This window comes from Rhinoraja longicauda, chromosome 31 (assembly GCF_053455715.1).
Source record: "Rhinoraja longicauda isolate Sanriku21f chromosome 31, sRhiLon1.1, whole genome shotgun sequence".
In the NCBI taxonomy this organism is placed as follows: domain Eukaryota; kingdom Metazoa; phylum Chordata; class Chondrichthyes; order Rajiformes; family Arhynchobatidae; genus Rhinoraja; species Rhinoraja longicauda.
This window is the reverse complement of record NC_135983.1, coordinates 24711470-24728789: the sequence shown is the minus strand read 5'-3', so window position 1 is coordinate 24728789 and position 17320 is coordinate 24711470. Positions and strand designations below refer to the sequence as shown.

General features: G+C 46.6%; 1 protein-coding gene across 1 annotated transcript in view; it reads left to right on the top strand.

Annotated features, from left to right (window-relative positions):
* LOC144608288 (astrotactin-2-like) overlaps nt 1-17320 on the top strand; it is a 908904-nt gene that overhangs the window by 568441 nt on the left and 323143 nt on the right. The window contains exon 11 of the mRNA XM_078425904.1: nt 4765-4915. Coding sequence (XP_078282030.1) covers nt 4765-4915 — 151 coding nt within the window. The remainder of the gene's footprint in view (nt 1-4764; nt 4916-17320) is intronic.

Genomic DNA, 17320 nt, shown 5'->3' with positions numbered 1-17320 from the left:
CCTCGGTAGAGAGAAAAGCTGTGTGGGATGGCCAGAGCAACTGGGTTTTTCAATCAAAAAACATCATCGCATAAAGGGCCCTAGATCAGAACTTGAATGGACTGACAAATGCCTATTTATTGTCGATCTGAAGAAGGGTCTCGACCCGAAACGTCATCCATTCCCTCTCTCCAGCAATGCTGGCTGTTGCGCTGAGTGACTCCAGCATTTTGTGTCTCTCTCCGGCACTCCTGCTTAGTTAGCTCTGTTTAGTTTAGCGACACAGCGTGGAAACAGGCACTTCGGCCCGCTGACTGCGTGTCGCCCAACAATTACCCGCTCACTCGGTTTGTGCGTCCGACACACTCGGGTCGTCAAACTTACGGACGACAAATTAACCTACAAACCTGCAGGCCTTTGGAATGTGGGAGGAAACCGGAACTCCCAGAGAAAACCCACACTGTCTCAAGGAGGACTGCAGAGCTGCAGCGGCAGAGTTGCTGCCTCACAACACCAGAGACACGAGTTCGATCCTGACTACGGGTGCTGTTTATACGGAGTTTGTCCGTTCTCCCTGTGACCACGTAAAAGTCTGCAGGTTAATTGGCTTCAGTAAAATAGTAAACTGTCCCTGGTATTGTGGGATAGACAATAGACAACAGACAATAGACAATAGGTGCAGGAGGAGGCCATTTGGCCCTTCGAGCCAGCACCGCCATTCAATGTGATCATGGCTGATCATTCTCAATCAGTACCCCGTTCCTGCCTTCTCCCCATACCCCCCGACTCCGCTATCCTTAAGAGCTCTATCTAGCTCTCTCTTGAATGCATTCAGAGAATTGGCCTCCACTGCTTTCTGAGGCAGAGAATTCCACAGATTCACAACTCTCTGACTGAAAAAGTTTTTCCTCATCTCAGTTCTAAATGGCCTACCCCTTATTCTTAAGCTGTGGCCCCTGGTTCTGGACTCCCCCAACATTGGGAACATGTTTCCTGCCTCTAATGTGTCCAACCCCTTAATAATCTTATACGTTTCGATAAGATCCCCTCTCATCCTTCTAAATTCCAGTGTATACAAGCCTAGTCGCTCCAGTCTTTCAACATATGACAGTCCCGCCATTCCGGGAATCAACCTAGTGAACCTACGCCGCGGTAGGTGGGCTAGCGCGAGTGTGTGGGGTGTTCGCTGGTCGGTGCAGACTCGGTGGGCCAAAGTGCCTGTTTCCACACTGCATCTCGAATGCCTAATCTGAAGTTCCTTGTTTCCACATTTTGACACCAGTCCATTCTGATACTGATCAGGTTGTGAAAATGTGCATCCTACAGGTAACTTCCTTTATCCTTCCATTGTCCCGCACCCCCCCCCCCCCTCCCCCACCCCCCCCCCCCCCCTCCCCCACCCCCCCGACATCAGTCTGAAGAAGGGACTTGACCCGAAACGTCACCCATTCCTTCCCTCCTGAGATGCTGCCTGGCCCGCTGAGTTACTCCAGCATTTTGTGAAATAAATTCCTACAGGTAACACATTTGTTGCAACAGGAGCTCAACACAGAAGAGGCTTTGGGAATTGCTATCGCGTTGTGCAAGTTTGAATTATGGTACACTTGTGCTGGCACAAGAGTTAATTAACCTGGCAAAGATGTGAGGCAATATTTAAAAAGCTAATCTCACAAAGGACTACTGCAGCATTATTTAATCAAGTTGTTATGCGTGCCATTTGAACCTGTTTCTCGTTGATGTCTGGACCTTGTTTAATTATATGAGTTAAGCAGAGGCCACAGCTTTGGCCCTTATTGCACCACAGTAATTAAATTGATCAACCTGCTATCCCACTAAGCTTTCTTTTAGTTTAGATTGTTGCGCTATCGTGTACCGTTCTGGCTGACTTTCCAGGACATATATATATATATATACAAAGACAAACAAGATGACAGTTTTAGTAATAGATAGATAAATGTGTGGAGCAAGGTTTGTTACACAGAGAGTGGTGGGCGAATGGAACGCACTGCCAGGGGTGGTGGTGCAGGCAGATGCGATAGTGGCATTCAAGAGGCTTTTAGATAAGCATGTGGAAGTACAGGGTATAGAGGGATATGGATCATGTACAGGTTGGTGAGATTAGTTTGACCAGGCGTCATGTCCGGCACAAACATTGTGGGCCGAAGGGCGTGTTCCTGTGCTGTACTGTTCAAGATGGCGTCCAACCCAGGCGACTATCTGCTGTGCCAGCCACAGAAGCAGATCTACAAACACACATTACAATCGCTCCACGCTCTTAAATCTCTCTGTGCACTCTTATGGCATGATTGTAATCGTGTGCTGCCTTTCCGCTGACTGGATAGCACGCAACAAAAGCTTTTCACTGTACCTCGGTACACGTGACAATAAACTAAACTGAAACTGAACTGGACTATGTTTTTCTATGTCCTATGTTTTATCTTCATGTTAGTTTACACACAGAGTTGTTTCATCAACGTTGTGGCAAATTCCCTTGTGAGCGTAGTAATAGTCTAAAGATAGACACGAAACGTTGGAGTAACTCAGCGGGACGGGCAACATCTCTGGAGAGGCTGTCTGTCCCGTTGGGTTACTCCAGCTTTTTGTGCCTATCTTCGGTTGAAACCAGCATCTGCAGTTCCTTCTTACACAAAGTAATAATCCATATTTGTTACCATCAACGCACATCAACATTATGGTTTGGACACTTTGATTATTGCTTTATCACTGTCTGCTGTAACAGCACATCTCCAAACTTATTTAAAAATTCCCTTTTTTTATGTTGCCTTCTAAAAATAAAAAACATCCTGGCAGGCAACACACAAAGAGGAGTTTTATATAACGACCCAAAACTTCGTCAGTGCATTCCCTCTGCATTCCCTCAGTCAGAGCCCGCCTGAACAGCTGAGTTCCTCCAGAACGTTGTGTTTTACTTAAAACCCCAGCATCTGCACAGTTCCCCGTGTTTGGTTTAATTTTGAGATACAGCGTGGAAACAGGCCCTTCGGCCCACCGAGTCCGCACCGACCAGCGATCCCTGCACACTAACCCCATCGTATACAAGGGACAAAGGGCGTCACGGTGGCGCAGCGGTAGAGTTGCTGCCTTACAGCGAATGCAGCGCCGGAGACTCAGGTTCGATCCCGACTACGGGCGCCTTCTGTACGGAGTTTGTACGTTCTCCCCGTGACCTGCGTGGGTTTTCTCCGAGATCTTCGGTTTCCTCCCACACTCCAAAGACATACAGGTTTGTAGGTTAATTGGCTGGGCAAATGTAAAAATTGTCCCTAGTGGGTGTAGGATAGTGTTAGTGTGTGCGGGGATCGCTGGTCGGCGCGGACCCGGTGGGCCGAAGGGCCTGTTTCTGCGCTGTATCTCTAAATCTAAAAAGAAAAATCTAAAAACCCACGCAGGTCACGGGGGGAGAACGTACAAACTCCGTACAGGGAAGCACCCGAGGCCGGGATCGAACCCGGGTCTCCGGCGCTGTAAGCGCTGTAAGGCAGCAACTCTACCGCTGCGCCACCGTGGCCGCCCAAATCAAATCGAGCCGTGCCTTCAATCATTGCTCCAACCTGTCTCCTGTACTTTAACAAACCTCCATCCATGGTGATATGTGATCCAACTTTATGAACATTTAATGTATTTTTGCCCACGTCCATTGCAAATTCGTCGGGCCGCACAGTGTGACTGGTATTTTATCAACGCTTCATTTTCCTTTGAACGGTTTTAGAGTTCTGATGAAGCACTTCAACAGAAAGAGATTGGGCTTCATAAAAAATACCAAGGGCAGTCAATTTTGAAAAAAAACTTATACCCTAAGGGGATAGCTGAATTTAAATTTGCACATGAGTAGTGATGATTTTTTAAAGGTCTAATTTGGACTGGCAGTCTCTGAAGAATTAGACAGTTTGTAACATTAAACAAGTCGTCTGTCCCGATGAAATAGATGAAGGAAGCTCGGAGCACACTTTGTCAAATAAGGTTCCTCTTAGCTCAGTCGCTGTTAAGGTCAGTCTCTCTCCGCCCCTCCCCCATCCTAGTTCTCCGACTAGTTCTCCTGTCCTCCTGATTAAATATTACTGATTGTTCGCCTCGTTGTCACCTTCCCCTCTACTGACAATGAACCATTCTACATTTCAGAGGTATCACAAAAAGTTCTTCTCTCCTGAGATGCTGCCTGGCCCGCTGAGTTACTCCAGCTCTTTGTGATGCCTTCCATTTGTGCCAGCATCTGCAGTTTTTTTCCTACATTCTACATTTCCTTATCAGCATCTGCTTTGATCTGCATGAAGGAACTGCAGATGCTGGTTTAAATCGAAGATAGACACAAAAAGCTGGAGTAACTCAGCGAGCAGGCAGCATCTCCAGAGAGAAGGATTGGGTGATGTTTCGGGTTGAGATCCTTCTTCAGACTAAAGAAGGGTCTCGATCTGAAACGTCACCCATTCCTTCTCTCCAGAGATGCTGCCTGTCCAGCTGAGTTACTCCAGTGTTTTGTGTCTACTCTAATGTTGGTAGTCACTTTAAACCAAAAGGTCTCGACCCGAAACATCACCCATTCCTTCTCTCCAGAGATACTGCCTGTCCCACTGTTACTCCAGCATTTTGTGTGTTTTGTTGCTTTTTATTAGTATGACTGTGTGGCAAAAACAAATTCCTCGTATGTTGCAAAACGCACTTGGCTAATAAAGTATGATTATGATTATGATTATTATGATTTTGTGTCCATCTTCAAGGCCAATTTGGAGTTCGACTTTCCCCTAACGTTTTAATTTGCCTTTTCAGGGAGGAATCGATGAGGTCCACGTACTTTGAGACCCCCGACGACCTCTTGTCCTCGTTTGGTCCTGTGCGCGACTGTTCCAGGGAGAACGGAGGTTGCACCCGAAATTACCGCTGCGTGCCGGATCGGAAGGTCGATTCCACTGGATGTGTGGTACGTTCCAACGCCTCGATGCCAGCACTGTGCAAAACGCATATTGTGCAGAGAGCGATGTCGCTGAATGGAACTGTTTATTCATAGATTACCCCCCTCAGAAAATTACCAGACCGATTAAAATCGAGTTCTTGATAATGGTGCAAAGACTGCAGTGCTTCAATTGGAAGCTCAAGGGTCGGCACGGTGGCGCAGCGGTAGAGTTGCTGCCTTACAGCGTTTACAGCGCCAGAGACCCGGGTTCGATCCTGGCTACGGGCGCTGTCCGTACTAGAGGAGCAAGATGAACCACTCTGTATAAATCGCCTATCCTGAAGTGTAGTATGTAAAGGAGCGTATCGTCCGCCATTTTAGTAAGCAAAACCCGCCGTTCGCTCTGCTTCTCACAGTGTAATCAGTGTTTTGGGGGAACAGTATGTGTGATGATACTATAAAAATGCAGAATACATCTCATCTATCAATTCACAGATTTTTCTTGTTTTTCTTTTTAAATGTTTCTGCAAGTTTCTGCCTACTAAAATGGCGCCGTGACGTACTACGGTTTTTAGGGTCGAGTGGTCTATCTTGCTCCTCTAGTATCTTTGGTCTGTACGGAGTTTGTACATTCTCCCCGTGTCCTGCGTGGGTTTTCTCCGAGATCTTCGGATTCCTCCCACACTCCAAAGACGTGCAGGTTTGTTGGTTAATTGCCTTGGTGTCGGTGTAAATTGTACATTGTAGGATGGTGTTAATGTGCGGGGATCGCTGGTCGGTGCGGACTCGGTTGGCCGAAGGGCCTGTTTCTGCACTGTATCTCAAAATTAAACTAAACACGGGAAATGTGCAGATGTTGGAATTTTAATTAAAACACAATGTGCTGGAGGAACCTATCCTCGTTGTAAACCAGCATCTTCTGTTTCTTCCGACACATCTCTGGAGAACATGGATCTGGCGACGTTTCGGGTCAGGACCCTTCTTCAGACTGATTATAGTAGGGGATAGAGAAAGCAGAAAGAAAGTTAGGTAATGACCCAAAGCATCAGCTTCCCCTGTCCTCCAGAGATGCTTCCTGACCCGCTGATTTACTCCAGCACTGTGCGTCTTATTTTATAAGCCAACATCTGCACAAAATCTGCATCAGGCAGCATCCCTGGAGAACATGGATAGGTGTGTTCCAGGTCGGGACACATTTTTCTGATTTCTAAATTTTGATACCAGTCCATGCAGACACTAATCGGGTTCTGAAAATTTGCATCCTATACCTAGAACCAGGGGTGTCAGCTTAAGGATAAGGGGGAAGTCTATTAGGACGGAGATGAGAAAACATTTCTTCACACAGAGAGTGGTGAGTCTGTGGAATTCTCTGCCACAGAAGGTAGTTGAGGCCAGTTCATTGGCTATACTTAAGAGGGAGTCAGATGTGGCCCTTGTGGCTAAAGGGATCAGGGGGTATGGAGAGAAGGCAGGTACGGGATACTGAGTTGGATGATCAGCCATGATCATATTGAATGGCGGTGCAGGCTCGAAGGGCCGAATGGCCTACTCCTGCACCTATTTTCTATGTTTCTATGTTTCTATAGGTAACACTTGGTGTCAACAGGAAATCAGCAGAAGCGTCTTTGAGAATTTCTGTCGTGTTGTCAAGCAAAAGGCACAAACCGCAGTGGTATTGAAATTGAGAATTGGCAGCAAGCAATAGGATAGTTCAGGTCAAAAAGCAGAGACCTGCAGTAGTGGACTTTTGACTCCTGGCACGTAAAGATGTGGAAAGATTGATTTTCTGGTCCACGTGACCATCCGTGAACGTGACAATTACTGTAGCTGACTTAATTGCACTGTTTTCAGACAAGACAGGCATGTCGTGAAGGAGTTTGGAAGGATGAGGGGGGAACCTCGTTGAGACTTACCGAATAGTGAAAGGCCTGGAGAGAGTGGATGTGGAGAGGATGTTTCCACTAGTGGGAGAGTCGAGGACCAGAAGCCACAGCCTCAGAATAAAAGGACGTACCTTTCGAAAGGAGATAAGAAGGAATTTTGTTAGTCAGAGGGTGGTGAACCTGTGGAATTCATTGCAACAGAAGGCTGAGGAGGCCAAGTCAATGGATATTTGTACGGCGGAGATTGACAGATTCTTGATTAGTGCGGGTGTCTGGGGTTATGGGGGGAAGGCAGGAGAATGGGGTTAGGAGGGAGAGATAGATCAGCCACGATTGAATGGCGGAGTAGACTTGATGGGCACGGTGGCGCAGCAGTAAAGTAACGGAGTAAGGGAAATGGGAGGAAGACATCTTGGGGGGAGTAAGGGGAATGGAGATAGCCAGCTTGGGGGAGCAAGGGGAATGTGAAGAAGCCAGCTTGTAGGACATGCGGAATGCAAGTAAGCCAGCTTCGGGGAGTAATGGATGGGAGGTAGCCAGCCTGGGTATTGAGGGCGGCACGGTGGCGCAGCGGTAGAGTTGCTGCCTTACAGCGAATGCAGCGCCGGAGACCCAGGTTCGGTCCTGACTACGGGCGTCGTCTGTACGGAGTTTGTACGTTCTCCCCGTGACCTGCCTGGGCTTTCTCTGAGATCTTCGGTTTCCTCCCACACTCCAAAGACGTACAGATATGTGGGTTAATTGACTGGGTAAATGTAAAAATTGTCCCTAGTGTGTGTAGGATAGTGTTAATGTGCGGGGATCGCTGGGCGGCGCGGACTCGGTGGGCAGAAGGGCCTGTTTCCGCGCTGTATCTCTAAAATCTAAATCTAAATGGCCTAATTCTGCTCCAAGAACGTACAGTATGATCTTATGATTTAAATCTTTACCTTTACCTTCATGCCAGTGCCTTCAGCTTCGTAGCACTTGTACAGACCTGCTTTGGAATGTCAGCCTAAAATGTGCACTCGTATCTCTGGGGTGGGAATAGATTCGAGCATCTAACAAGAAGTCCAGCAAGAATGTCTAGCAAGCTGCTCATTCCTTTCATGTCCTGTAATTCAGGCCAGTGTTTCTCTCGATATTGCTAAAAATTGCAAGGCATATCAAAGATGAGGGTTATTGCATTAAAAATTGTCTTTGCCGTTTGTTTATTTTGGAGGTAAAATCTATTCCCTTTGTGCCATTTTCATGTCAGCAAAGCACTGTCAAATTAGATTCAGCAACGAGGGCATTGTTCCTTAGGGAGGGTAGATTGATGCAGAGAAACATGAGGAACTGAACAGCTGTCATTGGCAATTAGATCACATTTATTTGATGAACACGGTTTGCATCTATTGCTTCATATCTGTACTGGAGTCAGGAAAGTGACTTCTCTTTTTAGTTTAGTTCAGTTTAGTTTAGAGATACTGCGCGGAAACAGGCCCTTCGGCCCACCGAGTCCGGGCCGACCAGCACACGAACACTATCCTACATACTCTACGGGTCGTTCACCTTGTTGTGGCGAAGAGGCTTGCGTGCCCCCGTGATTCAGAGAGCGATGCCGTCGGAAGCACTAGCCTCTGGTGCACATTCTAGGCTTACCGCCCATGGCGGTAAGGTCGAGGATGAGGGTTCAGACTGAGAACGATCCAACCTACAAGACCTCAACGGCGGACCAGGCGGACGAAGTTATCTTGGACTCAACGGGTGTGAAGGTGGATGAAGGCTCCAACAGATCCATCAGCTCCAATCGCCTCGGTTCCCTTGCCAATTGGAATTGGCAAGTTCACTAGGTTAATAAAACCTAGTTCACTAGGTTAATTCCCGGAATGGCGGGACTGTCGTATGTTGAAAGGCTGGAGCGATTGGGCTTGTATACACTGGAATTTAGAAGGATGAGAGGGGATCTTATTGAAACATATAAGATAATTAGGGGATTGGACACATTAGAAGCAGGAAACATGTTCCCAATGTTGGGGGAGTCCAGAACAAGGGGCCACAGTTTAAGAATAAGGGGTAGGCCATTTAGAACGGAGATGAGGAAGAACTTTTTCAGTCAGAGAGTGGTGAAGGTGTGGAATTCTCTGCCTCAGAAGGCAGTGGAGGCCAGTTCGTTGGATGCTTTCAAGAGAGAGCTGGATAGAGCTCTTAAGGATAGCGGAGTGAGGGGGTATGGGGAGAAGGCAGGAACGGGGTACTGATTGAGAGTGATTAGCCATGATTGCATTGAATGGCGGTGCTGGCTCGAAGGGCTGAATGGCCTACTCCTGCACCTATTGTCTATTGTCTATTGTCTATTGTCTATAATTAGCTGATTGATTTGTGAAGGACCATGTGCTTCTTTTTTTTTAATCAAAAATATTTATTCAAATATTAAAATAATATATACAATACAATAAAACCCAAAACAGAACCCACCACCAGAATAATATACAAACAAATATACCAATTGAAACTATTATACAATTATATCACAATCCCCATCCAGCATACATCCAATCCCCCGCGGTGCCCAGCGGTCCTGGAAATCCCCCAGGGTGCCCGTGGACAGCGCGTAGTCCCTCTCCAACGGATGTAACCCCGGTAAAGGGGTAGGCAGCTGGCTCGGGCAGAGCCCTCTTCCGCCTGGCGCCGTGAGTCCCGGATGGCCAGCTTGGCCAGGCCGAGGAGCGTCCCAACAAGGACATCTTCGGCCCTACCCTCTCCCCTACACACAGGGTGTCCGAAGATGAGGATGGCGGGTGAAAAGGCAAGGAGCAGCCCCTTTAGATAATGGAACAGGGGCTGCAACCTACCATGTGGTTCCTGGAGTGCGACATCAAGCACACGTTAAACAAACACACGCACAGGCGTCTTCGTTCTGACATCGGAGCGTCGACCATCATCCTCGACCATCGAGGGACGGCCACCACCACGACATAGACTAAGGACATCTTGCAAATTTACCAAGCCAATTCACCAACTCCATGCCGACCAGCGATCCCCGCACATTGACACTATTCCTCACACACAAGGGACGATTTACACCTACACCGAGACAATTAACCTACAAACCTGCACGTCTTTGGAGTGTGGGAGGAAGATCTCGGAGAAAACCCAAGCAGGCCGCGTGGAGAACATACAAACTCCGTACGGACAGCACCCGTAGTCGGGATCAAACCCAGGCCTCCGAGTGCTGTAAGGCAGCAACTCTACTGCAGCGCCACTTCCTAATTTCCTCAATCGACATTGTATTTTATGATCAGTTTATTTAAATTTCAGTCAAACTTATTGGTTATGTGTGCATCTGGGATATATTGATCAGTGAGTTATTTCTATTGTACAGTTTGAGATTTCCTCTGTTGGGGGGCAAGATCACGTACATCAAATTTAAATGAATTTCATACAATACAAATGGTGGCGCAGTGGTAGAGTTGCTGCCTTACAGCGCTTGCTGTAATGTTAATAACATTACCAGGATAATGTTAACGTGCGGGGATCGCTGGTCGGCGCGGACTCGGTGGGCCGAAGGACCTGTTTCTGCGCTGTATCTCTAAACTAAACTAAACTAAATAAGAGTTATGATTGGACTGAGAAATGGCAGCTCTGACAGAATGTTCCCAACTACACAATAACACTCACTTACATTGTGTACGAATCAGTTAATGGCGATTCCTGAGCAATACTGAGTGTAATTAATGGAAAGGACTCAACAGTGTTTGGATGTCTTGCCATTCATCTATAAATGAGTCTAGCTGCTCTCCTTGAATAACTTAGACAATAGACAATAGGTGCAGGAGGAGGCCATTCGGCCCTTCGAGCCAGCACCGCCATTCAATGTGATCATGGCTGATCATTCTCAATCAGTACCCCGTTCCTGCTTTCTCCCCATACCCCCTGACTCCGCTATCCTTAAGAGCTCTATCTAGCTCTCTCTTGAATGCATTCAGAGAATTGGCCTCCACTGCCTTCTGAGGCAGAGAATTTCACAGATTCACAACTCTCTGACTGAAAAAGTTTTTCCTCATCTCAGTTCTAAATGGCCTACCCCTTATTCTTAAACTGTGGCCCCTTGTTCTGGACTCCCCCAACATTGGGAAAATGTTTCCTGCCTCTAACATGTCCAACCCCTTAATAATCTTATACGTTTCGATAAGATCTCCTCTCATCCTTCTAAATTCCAGTGTATACAAGCCTAGTCGCTCCAGTCTTTCAACATATGATAGTCCCGCCATTCCGGGAATTAACCTAGTAAACCTAGGCTGCATGCCCTCAATAGCAAGAATATCCTTCCTCAAATTTGGAGACCAAAACTGCACACAGTACTCCAGGTGCGCCTCACTAGGGCCCTGTACAACTGCAGAAGGACCTCTTTGCTCTTATACTCAACTCCTCTTGTTATGAAGGCCAACATTCCATTGGCTTTCTTCACTGCCTGCTGTACCTGCATGCTTCCTTTCAGTTAACAAGGTTTTGATTCATTAAGCACAGCCAAGGGGCCTGAAGCTTTAACAAATCTGTTCTTTCAAAGTAAAGTGACCAACAGTTCAGAATCAGAATCAGAATCAGAATCAGAATAGCCTTTATTGTCATCCAAAAAAGACATTCTGGCCTTCCATCACAGTGAGGAGGTGACTGGAGGAGACTCACTGTGATGGATGTTTCCTTTTTGTTTGTTTTGTGTTGGTTTGTGGTTGTGTGTGTAATTGCTTATTTTATTGCTCTTACTGTTGGACTGTGGGTGACGAAATCTCGTCCAAAAGACTTTTCTTTTTGGACGACAATAAAGGTAATTCTGATTCTGATTCTGATTCTGAAAAACAAGTCTTTTGAACGAAATTCCGTTACCCACAGTCCAACAATAAGAGCAATAAAAATAACCAATAACACACACAATCACAAACCAACACCAAACAAAACAAAAAGAAACATCCATCACAGTGAGTCTCCTCCAGTCACCTCCTCACAGTGATGGAAGGCGAGAATGTCTTTTCTCTTCCACTGCCGTCTTCACCCGCGGTCAGGCTGTTGAAGTCGCCACGTTCCAGTCCGCGCCGGACGGGGAAAGATTCGCTGTGGGCCGACCCAAGCCCCGCGATTCGGGGCGGGCGAAGACGCCGCCGCTGCAAGTCAGGGCAGTCGGGGCTCCTGACATTGAAGCCCCCGCCGGGCAGAGAAAAATCCCGCGGCCTATTTCAGGCCGCTCCGGACGGTGAAAAGTCCGCGGCGGGCCGACCCAAGCCCCACGATCCGGTTTAGAAACAATGAGACAGATACACGGATAGGTCAGGTTTCACACATAGGGCAGTGGGTGTATGGAACGAGCTGCCCGAGGAGGCTGGGACTATTATGCAATGTTTAAAAAACAATTGGACAGGTACATGGATAGGGCAGGTTTAGAGGGATATGGGCCAAAGGCAGGCAGGTGGGACTAGTGTAGATGGAGCATGTTGGTTCATGTGGGCAAGTTGGGCCAAGGGCCTGTTTTCACACTGTATGACTCCATGACTAGACCAGTTGATTTCTTTTTGAGGATCAATCAGATATCTTTTGTTTAGTTTGGAAATTAATAATCTGTTGCTGTTTTGGGTCTTTAAAGAGATTCATCCAAATATACCTAAATACCCCACACAGAACTCTTACTTTCCATTGTGGTTTCCATTGTGGGGGGGGGGGGGGGGGGGGGGGGGAGATTTAATAGGAAACTGAGGAGTAACTTTTTCACCACAAAGGGTGCTGGGTGTATGGAACGAGCTGCCGGAGGAGGTTGTTGAGGCTGGGACTATCACAACATTTAAGAAACAGACAAGTATACGGATAGGACAGGTTTAGAGGGATATGGGCCAAAAGCAAGCAGATGGGACTAGTGTAGATGGGACATGTTGGTCGTTGTGGGCAAGTTGGGCCGAAGGGCCTGTTTCCACGCTGTATCACTCTATGACCCTCTATAACATAGCAAAATATAGCACAATACTGATTTCTACATCTCTTTACTTGCCTTATTGGAGACTCTAGGACCATCTTTGACCTGACTTTACTGGACTTGCACTAAATGCTATTCAATTTATTCCCTATATCAGGCACACTGTATACAGCTCGATTGTAATCATGTACTGTCTTTATCCTGACAGTACTGTCTTTTTCCTTGCGGTCTGCAACGAAAGCTTTTCACTGTACCTCGGTACACGTGACAATAAGCGGAACTAAACTAAACTAATCTAAACTACTTTATTTTAGATTTCTGGAGAGATCTATTTATGAATTTAATTTCTCTAGGATTTTTTAAAAAATCCAAGCTTCCTAAAATTCTGCTTTTTTAAAAACTTTCCCTCATTGTCCCCTTCAAGTTCATCTTCGTTCTTATTGGAGGTGCCACAAAATGCTGGAGTAACTCAGCAGGTCAGGCAGCATAGGTGACGTTTCTCGTCCCGACCCATCTTCGGACTGAGTTGAAGTCCCGCTGAGTTACTCCAGCATTTTGCGATGCCTTCGATTTGTACCAGCATCTGCAGTTATTTTCCTACTTACTGCTTATTGGAATTTCCCTTTAAATTTGTGCTTCGTTCATTTGGATCCAATTCTCCGAGAATGTCGTTATCCACGGCAAAATGAAGAAACTTTCTAATTGATTAGTAGGACTAGATGTTACAACCCCTAAGGTTTGCACTACAATTGACTGGTGTTGTTCTTGGGGGTGACCACTAGGTGATGTTGCTACCATTCAGACACATCTTTAGTTGTGTACCTCAACGTCACTGGGTGTTTCGGCCTTTTATCACAAGGCACCCTCAGTCGAGGCAGGCCCATCACAGCGTGATCAGCCCCGGGTGTGTGTCTTACGGTTAGCCTCATAAGCCAAGCATCATTATTATCTCTGCTGCGTGATAAATCGTACCCTAGTCCTTCCCACCTGCTGGGATCCTTGCTTTTGCAATAACACGCTTCTAAAATTCACGCTAAATGCTTTTATTTCTGGGTCATCAATTCTGATGGACTGCCGAATGCATCTTGCCTAATGGGGCTCATGGAGTGATGGTAAAGTGTGTGCTGCTGAATAATATCTCGGAGACTAAAATATCCCCAGTTTTCACGCCCACTGTTAGTTTTGAGGGAGGAAAGCAGGGCGGGGGCACAATGGTAGAGTTTCTGCCTTACAGTGCCAGGGACAACAGGTTTGATCCTGACCGCGGGTGCTGTCTGTACGTGAGTTTGTATGTTCTCACTCCGTCAAAGGAGGAGGCCCAGGACAGGAAGGTCATATTAGGAATGGGAGGGGGAGTTGAAGTGATTTTGGGCAATTTGGGTAAGAATAGACAATAGACAATAGGTGCAGGAGGAGGCCATTCGGCCCTTCGAGCCAGCACCGCCATTCAATGTGATCATGGCTGATCATTCTCAGTCAGTACCCCGTTCCTGCCTTCTCCCCATACCCCCTGACTCCGCTATCCTTAAGAGCTCTATCTAGCTCTCTCTTGAATGCATTCAGAGAATTGGCCTCCACTGCCTTCCGAGGAAGAGAATTCCACAGATTCACAACTCTCTGACTGAAAAGGTTTTTCCTCATCTCCGTTCTAAATGGCCTACCCCTTATTCTTAAACTGTGGCCACTTGTTCTGGACTCCCCCAACATTGGGAACATGTTTCCTGCCTCTAACTTGTTCAACCCCTTAATAATCTTATACGTTTCGATAAGATCTCCTCTCATCCTTCTAAATTCCAGTGTATACAAGCCTAGTCGCTCCAGTCTTTCAACATATGACAGTCCCGCCATTCCGGGAATTAACCTAGTAAACCTACACTGCACGCCCTCAGTAGCAAGAATATCCTTCCTCAAATTTGGAGACCAAAACTGCACACAGTACTCCAGGTGCGGTCTCACTAGGGCCCTGTACAACTGCAGAAGGACCTCTTTGCTCCTATACTCAACTCCTCTTGTGCAGGATGGCAGATTTGCTTTCCTGAAATGCATTTGTGTTTCCCCAGTGGCTTCATGATCATTGTTATAGCTTCAATTCCAGCTGTATTTAATTACCAGAATTGAAATTGCCTAGCTGCTGTGGTGAGATTCTAACTAATCTCTCTGGATCAATAGGCCAGAACAGTCCATAATAGTCCACTTTTATATGCACACCACCACTCCATACTCAATAAAATTATTCACCGGTACGATTGAAGGAAAATCAAAGAAACAATGTGTCAGCATAGATCCATATTAAAACCCAGTGTGTAGGAAAGAACTGCAGATGCTGGTTTAAATCAAAGGTAGACAAACAATGCTGGAGTAACTCAGCGGGACAAGAAGGGCCTCGACCCAAAACGTCACCCATTCCTTCTCTCCAGAGATGCTGCCTGTCCCGCTGAATTACTCCAGCATTACCTTCCACATTCAAGCCTATATTTTCTTGGTGCCACACTAGGATAGCACGGTGGCGCAGCGGTAGAGTTGCTGCCTCACAGCGCCAGAGACTCAGGTTCTATTCTGACGACGAGTGCTGTTTGTACGGTCTCCCTGCGACCCACGTGGGTTTTCTCCGGGTGCTCTGGTTTCCTCCCACACTCCAATGTGCTGGTTTGTAGGTTAATTCAAAGAATCCAAAGACGTACAGGTATGTAGGTTAAATGGCTGGGCAAATGTTTTTAAAAATTTGTCCCTAGGGTTTAGGATAGTGTTAATGTGCGGGGATCGCTGGTCGGCGCGGACCCGGTGGGCTGAAGGGCCTGTTTCCGTGATATATCCCTAAACTAAAACTTAAATCAAAAAAAAAATTGCAGGACTGACGATTTGCGACTTTCGAATCTTCAAGAAAGCTGCAGGCTCTACGAAACAGTGTGCACATAAATTAATCTAGGTTGGTAGTCCTAAACGCGCTATAAAACAGCATTGAGGCATTTTCTGCATTTCTATACTTGGTTTCATCAAAGGCAATAAAACTTAAATCTGCGAAGAGTGTCAAAACATTACTGCATGTTTATTGTGACCAACGGAGATGATTTTTTGGATCGCTGAATCTTCCTGGGTATTGTTCATAAACCCAACAACGATGGAATGCATCATCCTGACCATCTGAGCACAAAGCCACTGTTTAACGTGTCACAATACATCACCAACATCATAGCCCTGATGTCAAACTGTTTCACATGTGGTAGAAACAGAAACATAGAAAATAGGTGCAGGAGGAGGCCATTCGCCCCTTCATAGAAACATAGAAACGTAGAAACATAGAGAATAGGTGCAGGAGTAGGCCATTCGGCCCTTCGAGCATGCACCGCCATTCAATATGATCATGGCTGATCATCCAGCTCAGTAACTTGTACCTGCCTTCTCTCCATACCCCCCGATCCCTTTAGCCACAAGGCCCACATCTAACTCCCTCTTAAATATAGCCAATGAACTGGCCTCAACTACCTTCTGTGGCAGAGAATTCCACAGACTCACCACTCTCTGTGTGAAGAAATGTTTTCTCATCTCGGTCCTAAAAGACTTCCCCCTTATCTTTAAGCTGTGACCCCTGGTTCTGGACTTCCCCAACATCGGGAACAATCTTCCCGCATCTAGCCTCTTCAACCCCTTAAGAATTTTATATGTTTCAATAAGATCCCCCCTCAATCTTCTAAATTGCCTGCGAGTATAAGCCTAGTCTATCCAGTCTTTCTTCATATGAAAGTCCTGCCATCCCAGGGATCAATCTGGTGAACCTTCTCTGTACTCCGAGCTAGCACCGCCATTCATTGTGATCACGGCTGATCATCCACAATCAGTAACCCGTGCCTGCCTTCTCCCCATACCCCTTGATTCCGCTAGTCCCCAGAGCTCTATCTAACTCTCTTTTTGATTTATCCAGTGTATTGGCCTCCACTGCCTTGTTTTCTCCGGCTGTTCCTGTTTCATCCCACACTCCAAAGACATACAGGTTTGTAGGTTAAATGGCTTTGGTAAAATTGTAATAATTGTCCTTCGTGTGTGTAGGATAGTGTTAATGTGCGGAGATCGCTGGTCGGCGCGGACTCGGTGGGCCGAAGGGCTTGTTTCCGCACTGTAACCCAAAACTAAACTAAACTAAACTAAATAACACAGTCAATATTCTTTTCTGATAGAAACATAGAAAATAGCAGGAGGAGGCCATTTGGCCCTTCGAGCCAGCACCGCCATTCATTGTGATCATTGCTGATCATCCACAATCAGTAACCTGTGCCTGCCTGTTCCCCATATCCCTTGATTCCACTAGCCCCTAGGGCTCTATCTAACTCTCTTTTAAATCCATCCAGTGAATTGGCCTCCACTACCTTCTGTGGCAGAGAATTCCACAAATTCACAACTCTCTGGGTGAAAAAGTTTTTTCTCACCTCAGTTTTAATTGGCCTCCCCTTTATTCTTAGACTGTGGCCCCTGGTTCTGGTGTAACATTTGTCAATTATATTCATCTTTCCATTTAACTTTGTGCAAAATGTGGCCCCTAATCTTTATGCACAGCTGTTCAATTCTCAAGCAAAACCTGGTCAACTTCAGATAGACACAAAATGCTGGAGTAACTCAGCGGGACAGGCAGCA